The sequence below is a fragment of the Carassius auratus genome, chromosome 23 (assembly GCF_003368295.1).
Source record: "Carassius auratus strain Wakin chromosome 23, ASM336829v1, whole genome shotgun sequence".
In the NCBI taxonomy this organism is placed as follows: Eukaryota; Metazoa; Chordata; class Actinopteri; order Cypriniformes; family Cyprinidae; genus Carassius; species Carassius auratus.
In genome coordinates, this window is record NC_039265.1 from 16,526,635 (window position 1) to 16,546,207 (window position 19,573).

At 37.7% G+C, this 19,573-nt stretch overlaps 1 protein-coding gene across 4 annotated transcripts in view; it reads left to right on the top strand.

The window, feature by feature from the left end:
* The window catches only part of plxna1a (plexin A1a), a 201,377-nt gene that overhangs the window by 111,876 nt on the left and 69,928 nt on the right, over positions 1–19,573 (top strand). For all 4 annotated transcript variants that reach the window (XM_026200139.1, XM_026200138.1, XM_026200137.1 and 1 more), the window contains 5 exons: positions 1,867–1,967; positions 2,495–2,618; positions 3,991–4,144; positions 4,228–4,327; positions 9,407–9,521. In XM_026200139.1, the coding sequence (XP_026055924.1) occupies positions 1,867–1,967; positions 2,495–2,618; positions 3,991–4,144; positions 4,228–4,327; positions 9,407–9,521 (594 nt within the window). The remainder of the gene's footprint in view (positions 1–1,866; positions 1,968–2,494; positions 2,619–3,990; positions 4,145–4,227; positions 4,328–9,406; positions 9,522–19,573) is intronic.

Below are 19,573 nucleotides of genomic sequence, written 5' to 3' on the forward strand. Positions count from 1 at the left end.
AAATGTGTTAGCGATCAGTAGTGGCACAAGTGAAACTTATTTTTAGTTGTATCAATTTATATATATATTTATATATAATTTTTTTTCTTATAGATTGTATATAGTTTAACCTTTTTTGTACTTTGTATTTTTTTTTGTTTAATTATTATAATTTTTTAGCTTTTATATATATATATATATATATATATATATATATATATATATATATATATATATATATATATATATACACACACGCAATTTGTTCTTTTAGTCATTCGTTCGTTCATTCATTCATTCCTTATTATTATTATTATTTACTGTCCTGCAAAAACAAACATTGTCATGGCAATAGTGTAAGTATGCTTTTATTCATTTTATTTAATTTATTTGTTTAGTTTATTTATTAATTTTTTTGTTAAAAGGGGTATCTCATAACTTTTTTATATGTGGTCCAAGACCCTTCAGACCAGTGACAGTGAACTTTGCTCTGCTCTCTCCCTCCTGCTCTCTCTGATTGAGATATTTTCCATTGTGACCCAAATGCCTCGTGCCTCGTTTGCAGATGTTATTTATATTTAATATACCCCTTGCTTTTTCTCCTCCTCCTCTTGTAGATAGATGAATGGTTTCTCTTTCAGCCATTTAAATAGAGAGGGATGAGAGCTCTCTCTCTCTCTCTCGTATGAATGGCTGCTGTATAATAGTCTCCAGCCCTGACGTTTAAACAAAGAGCAGAGGTAGGACACAATGCTCAACTCTCCGATTGGAAAATCGGCTTAATTGAAATGTTCCAGACGCTGTACACTCCCCACCCGAACAAAGAACTGCAGTCGGTCTCTGTCTTTTTCTGGCCAACCCCAAAAACCAGAACTAAACTCTATGAATTTGATATGTCGAACTGTTGCATCAGTACTGTATCGTGACCCGTTTTCTGTCTTTTTTTTTCTGTTTAATCCTTTTGCCTTGAAAATCACAACTGATGCTCTCTCTCTCTCTCTCTTTCTCTCTCTCTCCGGTGTCATAAATATATAAATGTAGCTCATTGCACACATCTTTCCTGCCTATATATGTTGTCTAGGTAGGCAGCTGTCTAGGTTTGGAATGGAGCCCTTCAGTCTCCAGAGAGCAGATCGAATGCCAGTCAGACATTATGATTTCTGAATGAAACTATATAAAAGTAGACGTGTAGGTGGCTGGCAATATTTCTCAGCGTGTTTCAGCCAGCTGTTCTCAGCTGGATGTTTGTAATATGAAGTACGCAAGGTGTCTGTGTGAATGAGTAACTGTGTGTTTGTTGAACTGCTGACAGTGATGGTGAATGTGGCAACCTCTGTTTTGAACGGCTGTGCTCAGATTACACATAGCACTCTGAAAGCATCAAGCAGGTTGATCATTAGCTATATTTCCATCTGTCTTTCTTGTCGGTATGGCAGTAGCAATGCTGAGTTTGTGCGTTCGATCCCAGGGAATGGTAAAATGTACCTTGAATGCAATGTAAGTCGCTTTGGATAAAAGTGTCTGCAAAATGCCTGTGTAAAACAAAAATAACATTGTGTGAATGACAACTCAACTGCTAGATGCTAACATTATTTTCTTCCATTGTCAACTTCTTTACTTTTTGTATTATTTTTAAAAATGGAGGACGAATTCCTGTGGGAATTCCTTACTTAATCTTTTCTCACAGGACCTTTGGAGCTGATTCCAGTCAGACACTGGCGTTAGCATGTTGCTAAGCTAATGGCTCATAACTAACAAATACTGAGGGGAAAAGTGTTTTTTTATTAGTGTGAAATATTTTGTAACTGCAGTTGGAGATAAAAATCCATACTCAAATAAGAACTAGTGAATGTCAGTTGACTAATTCTGAGCGTGGTGTGTGTGTAGGTGAACCGGGTGCCGGTGGAGAGCTGTGAGCAGTACAGCAGCTGTAGCGAGTGTCTGGCTTCTGGTGATCCCCACTGCGGCTGGTGTGTCCTGCACAGTGTGTGAGTATCAGCATCTCCTGACCCCACAGCTGCTCACACACACGTACACACGCATTTACACGGCTATATGAATCAGGACATACTGTACACTGTATTGTAATATTAGGCTAATTGCTATGCTTGCTGACACTAGGTCGTTATGTAACAAGTTTCCAGCAACAGTGAATCTGTCTGAAAAATGCTTAGCTATGAGACAATAACAGCCGAGCAGAACATATTTAATGTATTGTTTAATGTTACTTGGACCAGTGAGGAAAAGAGAAACCAAAACAACATCCAACATTGTGTACTGAAGTATGTACTTATTAGGTAACTACATTATTAATCTAATGCAGCAGTAATTTTTTCGTATACAAATTTTGTTTTTATTTTGTTGTTTTGTTTGAACACTATTGAAGTTTTATTCATCGCACCACACCATCTAATCAGCTTACTAATAAAGTATGCACTTGATCGCGCTGGTTGATTGTTCTTAGAAATTGATTATAATGGTTTTGTCCCCCCTGCTGAGTAATATCTGTGTTTAGATGTTCACGTAAGGACCGCTGTGAGCGAGCTGATGAGCCGCAGCGCTTCGCCTCCAGACTGGAGCAGTGCGTCCGACTCACGGTGCAGCCCAACAATATTTCAGTCACCATGTCTGAAGTTCAGGCAAGTGTTTGTGAATGAAATCATCTTTATTGTAATCAGATTATGATATGAATGAGCTTTATTGAGCTTTATTGCCAGGTATGTTTACACATGTTTTCGTGACAGAAGCTCCGCAGTACAACAGAATGACAGCGACAGAACATAAAACACATAATAAAAGAATAAAAAATACAAATAAGTAGATAGTGAATGACAATATACAAATGACAATTGTAGGCAGATATATTACAAAATGCAGTTATGTATGTACATATATATTATGTGCAAAATTTAAGTGTATACTAAGTATGTGTGTTAGATAAATAAAGTGTGTGTGTATATAAATATAAAGTGTAGTGTGTTCGCCGTTATTATCAGCTGTTCATAAGATGGATTGCCTGAGGGAAGAAACTGGTCCTGTGTCTGGTTGTTCTAGTTCTCAGTGCTCTGTAGCGTCGACCAGATGGCAACAGTTCAAAGAGGGAGTGTGCTGGATGTGAGGGGTCCAGAGTGATTTTGACAGCCCTTTTTCTCACTCTGGATAAGTACAGTTCTTGAATAGATGGGAGAGTTGAACCGATGATTCGCTCAGCAGTCTGGACTACTCTCTGTAGTCTTCTGAGGTCAGATTTAGAAGCTGAGCTGAACCAGACAGTTACTGAAGTGCAGAGGATGGATTCAATGATGGTGGAGTAGAACTGTTTCAGCAGCTCCTGTGGCAGGTTAAACTTCCTCAGCTGGCGGAGGAAGTACAACTTTTGCTGGGCCTTTTTCACGATGGAGTCAATGTGAATGTCCCACTTCAGGTCCTGAGAGATGAAATCATTGAATCATTGAAAAATCAATGAATCATTGAGAATATGTTAGGAGGTGGTTTGAGGCAGATTTTGACCACATTTATTGCCAGCATAAATGTAAATGCATTTTTGTTTTTCATATTCGGCTAAATAAGTAATATTAAGTTTGCCACGAAAAATTTGTCATTAAATGTAGTTTTTTGCTTTTCTTATTCTGCTTTTACGTCATACAGACAACTGACTCATGGCACTTGCAGTTTGCTCAACTATTTTATTAATATTAATAATAATAATTATATGCTTTATTTTGTAACAAAAATATTTAAAAGAAAAAAAGTATTTATCAATATGATTTTAATATGTACATTTATAATTGTGACATCTGATTCCCTATCTTTTTAATGCATTATCGTTAGACTTGCATATGTCAAACATATCACGTACAGATTAACACATGCAATCTTTTTTTTTTAGATAGATAGATCTGGATATAAAAGTCCAGGTGTCTTTAGCACAAATGTTCAGTATTTGTCATGCCACTAATGTACTGGAAGTGAAACCTGTTCCTATCTCCTGGTTTGTGTTCGGTTCTGCAGCTGGTTCTTCAGGCTCAAAATGTTCCCAGTCTGGCTGCGGGAGTTAACTGCTCATTTGAGGACTACACTGAGACGGAGGGACACATCATGGGGGGACGTATATACTGCCTGTCCCCCTCTGCACGGGAGATAGCTCCCATCACACGCAACCAGGGTAAGGCGACGCGCACACTCTTTAAAAAAAGCCTCCTAACGCTTGTTAGAAAGCGCTGAAGCTCACCGTGTGTCTGCTGGCAGGTGACAAGCGGGTGGTGAAGCTCAATCTGAAATCCAAGGAGACGGGGAAGAAGTTTGCCAGCGTGGATTTTGTCTTCTACAACTGCAGTGTCCATCAGTCGTAAGTCTCACACGGGAAAGAGAGAAGGCAGCTTCCTGTCGTCTAACTCTCTTCCTCCCCATCTCTTTCGTTCAAACTAAGACAAGTGTATTTTTATGGGACCGTGTGTGTGTGTGTGTGTGTTTACTGCTTCTGAGTGAGAGAGGGATGTTATTTTTGTGTGCTGTTAGCAGTTTTTTGCTGAGATCAGGGATGAGATCAGACTTTTAATGTCATTTCATTAATGACTCATAAGCTTCCCTGACTTCGGCTGTCCAGCTTTACTGCTCATGAGTTATAGTCCCGATTTTTTGCCCCACAGAAAAGAGCTAAATTTTAATTCAGAAGTTGAAAACGTATATCATATAAGAGGTGTGTATGATTAACTTAATTTATGTCGTCTTAAACATTTAATAATTGCGTATGTCATTGAGCCTCTTCACAAACTATACTGATCCCACCACCACCATTTCATTCTCTTGACCTTATTTCCAGTATCTGTCCTATAGTTCCCACTCTCTCTTCTCTTCCTCTTCTCATCCCGCCTCCCTCCGGATAGACAACAGGTTGTGCTCCAGGCAGGAGCGGCTCCAGATGTTTTGAGCTCCAGTGTCCTCTCCCGCTCTTGTTCATTAAGTCAGGCCATGTGCTCCTCTCTACCTCAGCGTGCTTTACATTAGCATGGCACTGCCCCATTAGTGACACAGCCACTTCATCTAAAGCTGGACGCGATGAAGTGCTCACCTGGTGCTCCTCGTGAGTGAGTGTGACTAAGGCACACAATTTGGCTCTAGTGATCACAGGGTCTCTGTTCTGTGTCCGTGTGTGTGTGTGTGTGTGTGTGTGGCAGAGGGGTGCCTGCTTGGCACGGCAAATTACCCTGCTAGCTATTTACATGCAGCGTAACAATATTAGAGTTTAGCATGAGACAGGGGGAGGGGACGACTTAATTGAGCATGCGAAGGGCCCGATGCATTTTTAACAAGAGGAGCACGGAGTGAACAAGGAGGGAAAATCGGAAAAAAGACAGATAGATTGTGGCTTTTGTTGAAGCGATAAAGCACTCGCAAGGCTGAAAGGTTAGCAGTAGCTTGCACATTTTAATATGAAAAAGAGCCCATGTGTGTGGCACAGGAGACACACACTGTTGAATAGACCGTCCCTTCTCTTTCTCTCTCTCTCTCACTCTCTCTGTGTGTGTGTGTGTGTGTGTGTGAGTGTCAAAGCCTCAGGTTTGGCAACATGTGACGTCTGATTTCCTGTCTTATGAGTCTCTGTTTGCCAAGTTTGCTTAGCAGCATTATACTTGCATGTCAAATATACAATGTACAGATTAAAACATGTAAAAAAAATTTTTTATATAATAATAATAATAATAATTATTATTATATTCATATACTATTTATTTATTTAAATTTTATAACATTTTATGAGATTTGCAACACATGGAGCTTCATCATTATTACATTTCTTTAATATCATTATTAGTACACATTAACACGTGTTAACAAATTTCTTTATTTTTAAGTTTGAATACCAACAACAATAACTGCTTATATAAGTAAATAAAAGTTAAATGTATCATTTATTATTAAGTATGATGTATAATATTAATTTCATGTATTTTTTATTTACTATTATTTCTATGGCACCATAATTTCAATATATAATTATAATAATAACGTTTATTTGTTCATTTGTTTTATATATTATTATTTGTATTTTATTATATATGTGTGGATTTATTTCTGTTGGGTTCAGGTGGAAAAGAAACAAGTGTATTTTTTCACAGTTCTGGCAGTAAGGAGGGTGACATGGCTCTTGTGAGGTGCAGGTCTGCAGTGATGGGTTGTAATGTAGGTGCCTCTTCAGGAAGTAAGATCTGAATAATACAAGATCAAAGTGTGCCAATGAGACATTCATTAGTGGTTGCTTCCCTGCGCCTCTCTCTCTCTTCTCCTCTTTCTTCCCCTCTCTTTCATCCTCTAGCCTGTTTTGCTCTGCTCTCTTCCCTTTCTCTCTCCCTCTCTGTTCCTTTATTTGTTGCTGCATCCTTGTTTTTCTCCTTTTCTCATGCTCTTTTTCATTCCTCTCCTTTAGAATCTCTCTATTTCTCTTCGTCAGGTTCAGCCAGTCCTTTAATTCAGCAGCTCTTTTGTCTCATGTAGTCGGAGCGGATTGAGGAGAAGGCTTTATCATGCACCAGCAGCGGACGTGAGCGTAAGCCTTTGAACATTTGGCACAGACAGGGGAAGAGGCGTAGAGCGCACTTCTCGCCTCTTTGTGACGCTCTCGCTGACCGCAGAAGCCTTTTCATGATATGAGAAAAGCACTGGGTGTTTGAGGAGAATTTGGGAGCGGTGAGCTACATGAAGCTCACAGAGTGTGTTTTAAAATACTGTGGAAGCGACACTGTGTGTAGACAGTACTTCAGCACTTGAGTTGTAGCGCTCAAAGCTTTTTTTTATTTGGGCAAATTGGTTTCTTTAATGAAGTAATTCAAAGGTGTTCAAGGTCCCTTTGTATTTCGTTTTGTATTAAAATACTGTTTTTGTTGTTGAATCGAAAAACAACCCTGTTTAATTCATGCACAATATTCTGAATAATTCATTACTGCTATATTTATATATGTATGAAGAGTTCAGATGCAGAAGCCTCTAAGTGCCATCTGAAATTTTCATCTAAAATTAGGATTTTTATCAAGCTCCTGCTTAGGTTGAGTCATTTTACTTTAATTGCTATGTGCAGGTCCTTTTCCAGGCTATTAAAGTGATATAATATATAATATGTATATTTTTTGATTTTGACTTTAATGTCCAATGGCAGAAAGAGGGAGCATTCTGGAAATCTGTTCTATTTGGTGACACTAGTGGTGCAGAAATTACTCACTTCACCTTTAATATACCGTTGTGAAATGGTTTAGAAGTGCTGCACAAATCTGCTTCCACCACTTATGTCAAGCTCAATTCATTGTGGAGTTCATGGCGAATGTGTGATAAGAAACTGCTCCCACGCAACTCTTCTGTTATGACTTTTTGAGACATGATTCTGAGACTAGAGTACAGATCAGAGTCCTTGTCCTCCCCTGCCAAACACCAACAAAATCTTCCTCTGTAACCATAGCAATGAAACCAACCTACACCTTTGTCTCGGTGCAATGTGTGGAAAGTTGACAGATCAGTGTTGTTTGTGACGTCTCTGGCTTTCTTGTTTTTTTTTCACCTTGAGGTGCCAACTCTGTCAAATGTGGGCTCGGTTGTTAAATGTCTTAACTGAACAAATCATCAGTGTTATTGATGTAAATGAGTCATTTTAAACTTTTGAATGTAAAGCTTTGCTCTGCGGTCATTTTCTGTGTGCAATACCTGAATGAATGGATTGTGTTTGTGTGTTTTCTTTTCTGATGTCTTTTGATGTGAGCGTTCGTTCGTTCGCTCTCTTTGATCTGTCTCACTTTCTGTCCATCTCACACCCCCTGCTCTCCATCACCTCTGCTTGAAAGATGAAAAGTGTTGAGAAAGGGAAAGAGAAGACATAAAAGAACTAAATTCATTTGAAAAACCATCTTGGAATAGGGTGTAATGGATGGTTGCTAGGGCACTAAATTAACAAATAGTGGTCTAAGTGTCTTTAATGTATTGGAAGGGCATTGATAAATGGTTTTTAATGTATTGTTGTGCAGTTGCTTGGGATTCTTTTTGGGTGTCAGGGTGTTGCTAATGTGTTTTAGCTCATTATTTAGTTATTGCTAGTGTGTTCTGGGTGGATGTTTGGGTGTTACTAAGGCTTTCTGAGTGTTTCAGTGCATTACGGGGTTGCTAGGGTCTTCTGAGTGGGTGTTTAGGTGTTGCCAAGGTGTTCTGGGTGGATGCTAGCATGTTACTAAGGTGTTCTGGTTGTTTCAGTGTATTATGTGGTTGCTAGGTTCTTCGGAGTGGGTGCTAGGATGTTGCTAGGTTTTCTGAGCATTTTAGTTCATTGTTCTATGGTTGCTATGTTAGTGAATTTTTGTTATAAGGGTGTTTTGGGTGGTGTCTAGGGCTTTGTGGTTGTTAGTAGGTTGCTTTAGGAATACTAGGGGGTGCTGCATTGGTACTGGGGTCTTGATAAGGTGTGCTGTGTGTTTTAGTGAATTGTTTTGTGATTGTTATGGATAGTTGCTAGGGCTGTGTGGTTAGTAAGTTGCTATACGAATGCTAAGGTGTTGCTAGGGTGTTGCTAAGGTGTTTTGAGTGTTTTTGTTCATTTCTGTATGGTTGCAAGTGTGTTCCGGGTGGTTTCTATGGTGTTGCTAAGGTGTTCTGATTGTGTTAGCATATTTCTGTTAAGGTTTGTAGGGTGTTTTGGGTGGTTTCTCAGGCTTAGTGGTTGTAAGTAAGTTAATGTATGAATGTTCAGGTTTTCTGCGTTGTTAATGGAGAGTTGCTAAGGGGTTGTGTTTGTTTTAGCGCATTGTTGTGTGGTTTCTAGGGTGTTCTGGGTGGTTGCTAGGGCTTTGTGTTAAGTGAGTCATACGAATGTTATGGTGATCTGAGTTGTTGCTGGGGTATTGCTCAGGTGTTGTCAATACTAAGTTGCAGTTGCTAGGGCTTAGTGGTTAGTAAGTTACTATACAAATGCCAGGGTGTTCTGAGTTGTTGTTAGTGTGTTGCTAAGGTGTCCTGAGTGTTTTAGCACATAGTTATGTGATTGCAAGGGTGTTTTGGGTAGTTTTATTGTGCTGCTATGCAGTTGTTAGAGCATTCTGGTGAGTGTTGTCGCTTTGCTAGATGGGTTCTATTGAGTTCTGAATAGTGAAGTAAAGCCAGTTCTGTGATTAGTAGTAAACCTCCATCACCTGCTTTCAAATCAAGCGCCATTTCCTACACAGCCCTAGTTCTGAATAATTTTTTGTGCGTTGCTATGTGGTTGCTGGGGTGTTCTGGGTTGGTATTAGGGCTTTGCTATGTAGTTGCAAAAGTGCTCTGAGAACAAGTTTATGAGAAACATATGAGTGTGTACGGTAGTTTCTAAATGTCATGGTTTGATATACAATGCAGCTATATGTGGCCATTAATAACTTAATAATACTCTTTTTCTCTTGCTGTGTCTTCTTGATAGGTGTCTCTCCTGTGTGAATGGCTCTTTTCCATGCCACTGGTGCAAATATCGACATATGTGTACCCACAATGCCAATGACTGCTCCTTCCAGGAGGGCCGCGTCAACATGTCTGAGGTTAGTCTGTCCAATACAATACATACATTTACACATAAAGCACTTCATGCACACATCTCGCCTTTCATTTAAAAGAAAATTGCTTTTCATGTTTGCGACCCATCACGCAACAAATCTAGGGGTGCAGATGCACACATGGGCGGTCATGTCCCATTTGCGAACGTTGTTCTTTTTGCACTGGCTTTGTGTGAGCAGCTGTTCTTAGGAGAGCGGCGCTGTATTAATGCACTTATAAACGGCACTGACTGAATGACTATGCAAATTGTATCATGTTGTACATTTACAAATGCTACATTTGCATAAAAACCAATATCAATCACATCTCTCCCTCATATGAGCACTGGAAGTGCGATAGGCGGCATTACGCTTGTACAGTGGGTTATGATTACCGACGCACACACGCATCAATCCTCCACATGCCCGCTCTTGACTGCCGAAGTCGTCTCAGGGGAGCATTTGTATCTCAAACCGCTTCGAGTCGACCAGGGGGCTGTTCACGCACTCTGCAGCTGTTAAACAGTGCTTTCGCCGTTGAGAAGGGCATTTGGGAGTAATGTACATAAATGTTTACCATTTTCCACACAGCCTTATTGCTGTTCGCTCCCAAACACCTTCCTGCTCTGCTGCAGTATCCAGTATCCTCAGTTGATTTTAGATCCCAGCTCAATGCATTTGTATCTTGCACCTGAGTTGTAGCCACTGCTGTACAACATAATTTTTGTTCATTTAGGTCTATTAAATACACTTAATTTATAATTCATGTAAAGTGCTTTGAGTACCCAGAAAAGCGCTATATAAATAAATATAGTGAATTATTATTACTAGTATTATAATAGTAATTATAACATTATTGCTATTATTATTATTATTATTATTATTATTGTTATTATTATTATTGTTGCTGTTTTAAAATACTAATTAAAATAATATTTTTTATTAGTAGTAGTAGTATTTAATAATGATAATATGTTTTGACATTATATTATCATAATAACATATAATAATAATAATTCCAAAAAAGATTTTTACATTATTTTTATATTTCAGTTTTCATGATTTTAATTGTTTAAATTCATTTTTATTTATTTAAATTGTTATTTATTTTTGTTTATGTGGATTATGAATAGAGTCAATGCTAAAGAAAGCTGTTAAGTGCAAAGCGCGGCAAAATGTCTTTAACCCTTTATCCTTGACTATATTCATAATATATAAGGGCCTCTTATTGATTTTATAGAATGGTTACTGCATAATGCAAATATCAAGGACACAGTTTTTCATTAAGATGTTGTTTTATGAAGCAAATAATTTTTTAAAGTCGCTCTAGATAAAAGCATCTGCTACATAAATAAATATAAATGTAAATTCATTAAGTATAGTCCTTCAACTAGAAAATAGTCTTTGACAGTTAGTATTACAGTTAGTATAGATTATTATATTATAGATGATTCATTTGGAGAGTAGCTAGATGTCATTACGTCATATGCTGACACAAGGTCATGAAGAAGTTGCCATCACATGTGTAGAGAGTAATAAACACTGGAAAAATGCTTTTGACGTGGAGGTTGGTGGTGTGGTGCTTATTGGGTGGAGGATGAAGGTGAGATACTGGTAGGGTTTTATGGGTGAAGCTGCGGAATTGTGGCAGGGAGTAAAGGATAGGTGTTTTGGATCTGTTATCTTCAGGTAGCATCGGTTAATAACCAGTGGTTGAAGTGAGATTTCGGAGATTGCGTTTCATTATTATCTGCAGTGGGGTTTCAAAAGTGAGTGAAGGTGCCTGCCTAGACAGCATTTCTGGAATCTTAGAAGAAGTCTGGTGATATCAACGAAAGTAAACATGAAGTTAAATCTGACCAAGAAGAAAATTGCTTTACTGAGCCAAACTTGAGAAGAAAAAAAAAATAATGATGATGATAACAATGATAATTTCTTTATTACATTTCTTTAAATTAGTTATATGCAGGCTTTTCCACATATACGACTGCGAATACAGTTCCCTCAGTTCCTTTCAGAATTACTTTATCTCTGCCATTATTAAAGCTTAGTCTCCGAATAACCTTACCTTAAAACGTAGCCAAACATCCTCGCGAAGACATGAAAGATAAACCGTGCAGTCACAGAGCGTAATGAGTCACATTTGCAAATCAAATGTATATAAATCAACATTTGCCTGACAGCGGATAAACAGAGGAACACATTAAATCTGACCAGGCGGAAAATTGCTTCAGTAAGCCACACTTGAGGAATCCACAAGGAGAAATAAACAAACATACATATAAACAAACAAACAAATAGCGCCGCTAACACATTTGTTCCAGCATTCGTTACTTGTGAACCCAACTGTCGGCCAGTAGCTCACTTAGTCACACTTGGACAGCGGTTTTGCCCTTTACTGGTGCCAAAAGTGCCTGACCATTTCACAGATCCGCACCGAAGGTCGTGCAGTGCCGGAATATTGAAATGTGTCCTGCGTTCAGCATGGCTTTGGATTAATAGTGGAGTCCGTGTGCATCACACTGTCTTCTGTTTCCAGCCTATACAGCATGTGTTGTCATGCAGGCACGCTCATAATGTGCCAACATCGGTTGTCCGTAAATGGACAAGAGAGACTGAATGAAAGCCGCTGACCCACCTTGGGAACCCAAGATTGTCTTAGTCGCTTTCATCCAACCCTATTGAGATACCGCCGCCCTGTTCATAAGTGTAATGAATGGAGTTTGTTTTAAGGATGATGAAACTGGTGTTACGGCTGCGTTCTCCCGCTCATTTGAGACTCATTAGTGTGCGTCTCCGATGAGACAAATGGGGGTTTTGATAAATAAGTCATAGGGTGGTATATCGCCAAGGAACTGCTCGATGCACCCGTGGGATCCGTGTGATTCAGTAATGCTCTGCCTTGTGTTTGCTTTTATAAACAAAGACATGTCACCCATGATAATAGCAGAAACAGCAAAGGATTGTGGGGGTGTTTGTCGTCAGTTGGGTGCATGTGTGTTTTTAAGACTTGTTGTGTTTAGGACAGTATATAGCTCCCATAATTCATTCGGAGCTGTTAGCATTAAAAGCTTTCTGCTCAAAGCTATTGTACTTACATTGTTGTTTGGTAATAAAATAACTTGCGCTGCTTTTCTGGGTGGTACGAGTACATAAGACTCTAATATAGTTGTCAGTAGGAAGATAATTCAAAGAAAGCCTACACAGACACCAAAAACAAGTCGTTCTTTTGTCTTCTTGAAAGAAGGGTATATTCTCCGGCTTTCACAGCTTCAATTATAATCAGTATAACTAATATGCTGCCGCCGAATATGGAAGCTGCACAGTTGAGTTGATCAGAGACTTTTTTTTATCAGGACATCCATCGTGTTTATAGTTTCTTCCTTTTTGCTTTCAGAGACTTAATTAAAAATGAGAAGACACTTAGATTTCACTTTGTCACTGGAGCCCATAATTTCATTTTTAGATCTATCATAATGTCTGTGTTTGGTCCATAAAGCTTTAAACTGTTAAAAGAATAGAAATGGAGTCTTGTGAGCATCCGCAGAAAAGTAATTGATTTTGTTAATGTTTGGAAAAGTAGCTGGTTGAATATTATCTTCAACCAGTTTTTCTTTTCGAGTCATAGATTGCCTCATATGCTATATACTACTAATACTAATAATACAATGATTATATTTCATGATAACTGTGCACATTTCATATTACTGTAAAGCAAAAATAAATAAAAAAACTCATTGCTGTAACAAAAAATAATTACATTTATGCAGATTCATGCTGTTTTATAGTTATGAGAATCTAATCAAAATCATCAATAAAAATAATGCGACTTAAAAATTTCACATCCTAACACATGGGTAATGATAATTTGGGGCAGTTTTGTTCATTAGTATCATTGAAATAATGTTGCAGTAAAATAATAGTCATTTAAATAAGCTTTATGCACAATATAATTTTTTATTTATTTATTAATATGATTAGTTGTATTATTATATTAGATACAATTAACATAAATAAAATAATTTTTATTGCTTTAGATTTTGGGGTGAAATGTGACCTGGACATCATCTTACAGTTAAGATGAGAAATGATTGAACATTTTTTTAATGTCCAAACATAGTGCCATGTTCCAATTCGCAGCATCTTAGTTTTGCCGTTATGTAGGACGTGATGCTTTTGTGTCAGACCTTGATTTAATCCTCAGTATGTATGTGTGTCTCTTATAGAACATGCATAATTTGAATAGAATACATAAACACTGAATTACATTCTTAATGTGCCGGCCATATCTTCTTCACTGACCTCCAGCACTAAGATGATTTCCACTTGCACAGGTTTGATCTGGTCTTTGTTTGCTAATGCATGTGGAGAGCAGCATCCACTTCTGGCTTCCAAACTCCATCCAGCTCTGATTTACCGTCTGTCCTGTTTGGCTGTCAGGTGTTTCTTCATCCTTCGCTCCCTCTCTTTCTTTCTCTCTCACTCATTCCCTCTCTCAAATCTCTGCCCAGCTCCCACAAACACTGCATATTCCTGTCTCCCATTCCTCTGATCCCAGGCACTGCTGGTGATGAACAGCCGAGGACGGAGCTCAGAGAAGCCGGTCTCTGGATCTGTATTCCAGAAGGCATGTCAAGAACGCATGCCTCACCTCGTGCCATTTCAGTTCCTCGAGTGACTCCATATCAAATGCTACCTTCATCCTACCCGTTGCCTCATCCTCTCGGGATAACGGCGACGAGTGTTCATCATAATTAATCAATAAATCAGAAAGGCAATTAGCAGTAACGGGGACCCCGCCATGCACCCTCACCTTTGTTGTTTGATGCAGCTCCATCCCGCTGTGTTGCGAGTGGAGCTCAAAGCCCCTCAGTTCCCATTCTCTCTGGCACAGGGCCTCTCGGAGGGATCTAAGGCTGCCACTGATCTGTGGCTTTAATTATTCAAAGTGTATTAAATCTTAATTTCCAGATGCCTCAGCGTCTGTCTGCCTAATGGAGACCGAAGATGAATTTTACATTCAGGAGTCAAGGAGATGGCGCGAGCACTTGCCACTTCTTGGGTGGTGCCCAGGAATACGGGGCCAGGACCGGGTTTCTCATGCTGTTTTAACTGAGTCCAGTTTTAGTCATTATGATTTTTTTACCGTATTTGCTAAGAATGCAAAAGCTTTTCATGCTACGTTATAAATTAGCTATAGTGTAGCAAATAACAACAGTTAGCAATTAGCTTATACAGATTTACTTGCGTATACATGTTTTTTGTCAAACATTTTTGGTGGAAGTGCTTTCATTAGCATACTAAAAGCATAATTAAAAGTGTGTTTTAACCATTTAGCATGATTATGTGGCAAAACTATATCAAAGAAGTTCCGTCTTTACATTAATTTGACTTTTTGGTAGCATTGTTTCTTCCTCCAAACACATTAAGATGGACATTTTGGCAGTTGTATTGTATTTTGCCGTTTTCTTTTTTTTCTCTCTCTTTAAATAGCAATAGCATTTAGCAGCTAGGATGGGCTAAGATGGAAAATATTTTTGTTAGTCATCCAACAATCTACCTAGTTCATATAGATATTTTTTTCTGATAATTAAGACATTTTTGCTTTGTTGTTGTTCGTTTGTTTATTAACTTTCATATTTTTTCACTTTATCATGATAAAAGCATGTTCTGCTTTAGCTGTTAGCATTTGTGCATGGTAAATTCATCTCAGTTGTGTCTTAACCCACATACATTCAGATCTGTATGAACCTAGTTTATGTAGATTTCTACTTACTGTATGGTGATATAATAATATTTGGACTGAAAGCATGTTTTGATTGAACTGTTAGCATGTTTGCATGGTTAACTCATAAATTGTAGGCTATCTTTAAATGAATTTACTTTAATGCATCGTTGCTTCCTCCATGAACATTCAGATGGCTGTCTTTGGCAATTGTTTCCCTTTTTCAATTATCTGTAGCAATTAGCAATTTTTTCAACAGTGGTGCTTCAACTAGCTTGTTGAAAACATGTTGTGCTTATGCTGTTTCACAGTAACATCTCAATATTTTTCCTAAAATAGCATCTCTAAATATATATAGCATTTCAATATCTGAATGCCCTCGAATGTTCGGTCCAAGGCAGGTGAACCCAAAGCCTGTTCCTTAAACCTGAAACGCCCACCCACTGGTCAGTTTTAAAGTGTTGTATTTTCCCTAGTAGCCTTATGGAAATGTCTCATAAAATCGATATCACTATGAGTAACTGGTCTCTAGGTTTGCTAACCCATATCAGTTTGTATCTAGCCACATCTTGCTAAGTTTTGAGTGGCGCTCTATTTTCGAGCCCCATGTGGGCGGACACTCTAAAGCCCTTTTAGACTTCAAAGTCCCTTTCATTCGACAACAGGCTCCTCTTAGAGTGGATGGATCCACGAGTTGTTTCCCCCTCACCGTTTGGCCCTTACTAGCCAACGAGCTCCAGACTGCCTAATTAGATGGCAGCTCAGTTCCTCATCTGTTACCCTGATAAGATTTGCCAAAATATGTAATTAAAAATGCTACTAGGATTTAAAGAATTTTGGTGTTGCTGCCCTTGAATTGTGGATAGTAATTGCTTAGACTTAATAAAAGGCTTGTCAAGTCATTTAAGGCATCACAAGTTAAAAGTGATAATCGTGGATGACCAGCTAATGCAGCATGGTTGTTCCTTCTATACCCTAATAATAGTTTTGATGAAGTACTTTAAGTAACCTCAGAGCTAAAAGTGACTTTTGGGATGGTAAGATCAATAGCACTCTTTTAGTTGGTTCTGAATTGTACTGAAATACATGTACCATGGCATTTTATGGCATTTTACACAAATAATTTAGGACTACTATGGTACCATGTCCACAAAAATAATAATACATACATAAAATAATAAACATTATTAGTAAGAGTGCTAAAACTGAAAAATGCAACTAAATACATTTTGTAACTTTATTATTCATATTATTGTTCTTCTTCGTCTTCCTGTTCTTATTATTATTAAAGCGAATAATAAAAATATCAGAGCATAAATTCTAATAAATTTGACATACAAATAACAAAAAATAAAATAAAAATGTGCCAATTTAAAATATCAATAAATACCATAATAGTATAGAACTAATTCCAAAATAACACTTATGTACTAAAATCATGGTTACCATAATATGGTAGTACCATGGTACTATGCCTAAAACTTTTTGCTACATTTGTGCTCCACTTACAAAGAATTGCGGTGATCGTTCCATGGTACTGGATGACTATCATGTTAAATATCTACTTCTAGGTGTCTCATATAATGCCATAGAATTACCGTAATGCTTTTTTCTAAGTGTAAAACATTCATCCTAAATGGTTCGAACACAAATTCTGTTCCTGTGTGATTTCTATCCATTTCCAACTCCGAAATGAGGGAATGTGGATGATCCACAGAAGTGGGCTGCATTTGCTGTGTTTGCAGTGTGGGCTTTACTTTGCTTAACGCTCCATGAGCACCGTCTCTGCATCGCCCCACAGCTTCTTTAGACTGAGAGAGAGAGAGAAGTAGAGAATGTGAGAGAACGAGGAAGAAAAGAGCAGCAGATATCATGTTTTGCTTGCAGGAGCATTGCTGGAGGCAGCAGTTGAGCAAAACAAACAGCAGACTAGCAGAGCAGCGCTGCCAGCTACCAGAGCCAAAAAAACAGCCCTCCTCTTTCCCTCTGCACGGCTTCCCAGCAATCCTACACTACTACACATTGCACACTGCAGCTCTCTGTGTTTCCATGTCCGTTTCACACTGAACGTCAGCTGTGGGTCCATTTGAAATGTTATTCAAATTAATTACATGATATGCAGATTAATTAATTGAATGCATCACATAGATTTCAATATTAGCTCAGAAAAGGCCACAAATGAAGACATAAGTCTATATTCATGTGGCAGACAGGTGAATCGTTGAATAGACACCATATGAAATATCTTTAGGAGCTATTTGTATAATTTTTCAAGCTAATGAACTGTTTACACTGGATGCTTTCTTTTATTCTTTCTGCATTTTTATTGTTATCATTGGTCTGTTTGTTAACATGCAGACTAACACTTTAGATATCGTGTCGATTCTTGTACCATGAGGGCTGGTTTTGTTGGAAGTTTTGAAAAACAAATTGCATGAGAGAGATTTGGTAATTGTCAATGCAAATAAATAAATATAATTATTCTTTGTATTCACTTTAACTAGATGCTTTAAAACTGTGTTTTGAATTTAATTAGCAACAGTGTTTAAGTCACATCTTAGTTGATCTGACTTTTATTTATTGGCTAATAACCATATGTAAAGTAACCATATCCTGGAATGTTCTGGTGTTCCATGCATGCATTTCTAATGCAGTATAGTACAGTGTTAAATATTGCACCAGAAGCCGCAGTGGAATGCTTCAGCATCAGTCAGATGGATTTGAAGTTTTCGAAGTTGAACATGTGAGTTTGCTGCGAGCTCATTCCCACTCTGTGATTCAGCGCTGTGGGGGCGCACACCGCGTGATAACCTGGATTCCCGGCTCACCGGAGCCGCAGTCATTTCAAAGCAAATAAAGGCAGTATTTGGGAGAAAAACGTGAAACACTTCAAAGAAATCCCTGCGGTACACCATTATTCCGTTGTGCTCAGCAAGTGTGCCATCTGATCTGCTCTTTCAACCCTGTTTTGACACCTGTCTGTACTTAATAAAATAGTTTCCCACGTTTTTTGCTTTAGTGCTTGTGCTTGCTTACAGTCTTATTACTCTTACAAAAAAGTACCGTTGCGGTACCACAGTTCAGTAATGATATCTGATGGAAAACTATACTATTTGAGAAGTACCATGGTACTTTTTGTATCTTTCTTTTTGCGTCTGTTTCTTTGTTTACCAAAAGAATATATATTTTAAATGTTGCTTTTTTCTTGTCCTTTCTGCTCTCCTTTTCCATTCCTTTTTCCCTTTCTTTCTCACTCCTTATCAAACACACATTTCCATTTTTCCAGTGGTCTCGCATCTCTTGTAAAAGGCATCTTTTTCTTATCAGATGGATGGAGCGTTTCATTAAATGTGTAGTTTACGGCTATCTGTTCTCCACCTGTGTGTTTTGATTGTGTCTCTCAGCACCAGTCAGGTGGCTTAGCATGACCGATAGCTGCTCTCCCTCTTCTCTGATTGGCTCTCAGCCGCTCTTATCATTTCTCCCTTTGCCTCGCGCAGTTGCGAGCTGAATAGACTTTGTTAAATTACATTGTGTCACATTTGCAGATTATTTTCGGAATGAAGCCAAGCTAATCAGGGTAATTAGATTTCATGGCAGTTTAGTGAAAAAACAAACTTACAAACAAGCTGAGTGTGAAGGGATAGCAGAACTAATGATGAACTAATGATGCCAAAGCATTCGTCTTTGAAGATGTGCCCAAATATGTCCCATAGAAACTTATATGATGGTAAACAAAGCAGAATCTAATATACTGAGTGGATCTTTAGTATATGTACTTCAAGCATTTTTAGGTGTTTTAACAATCAGAATGTACCATCGTACTTTTAATAACATGTTCAAGTCATGAGACCTCAAAATAAATCAATAAAATTAGTCCTCATTTTCTTAAAAAAATAAAATAAAAATAAAATCGTTATATGTATGTTTTATATATTTATATTGATGATCTACCTTAAATATATAATATATAAAACATAACATTTAAATAGTAACTATCATAATTATACACACGTAACATTTTACCATTACATTTTTATATTATATATAAAAATAAACAATAATGTTGTATATTGAATATAATTATACACACATTTGTATTATTCTATACATCGTATTACATTTTTTATTTTAAAATATATATATATATATATATATATATATATATATATATATATGTGTGTGTGTGTGTGTGTGTGTGTGTGTGTGTGTGTGTGTGTGTGTGTGTGTGTGTGTGCGTGTATTTATTTATTACATGTTTATAGCATATTTAACTGCTTAAAATGTATATGAAACATCAAAAAAATTATTTTATTTGAAGTATTTTAATATA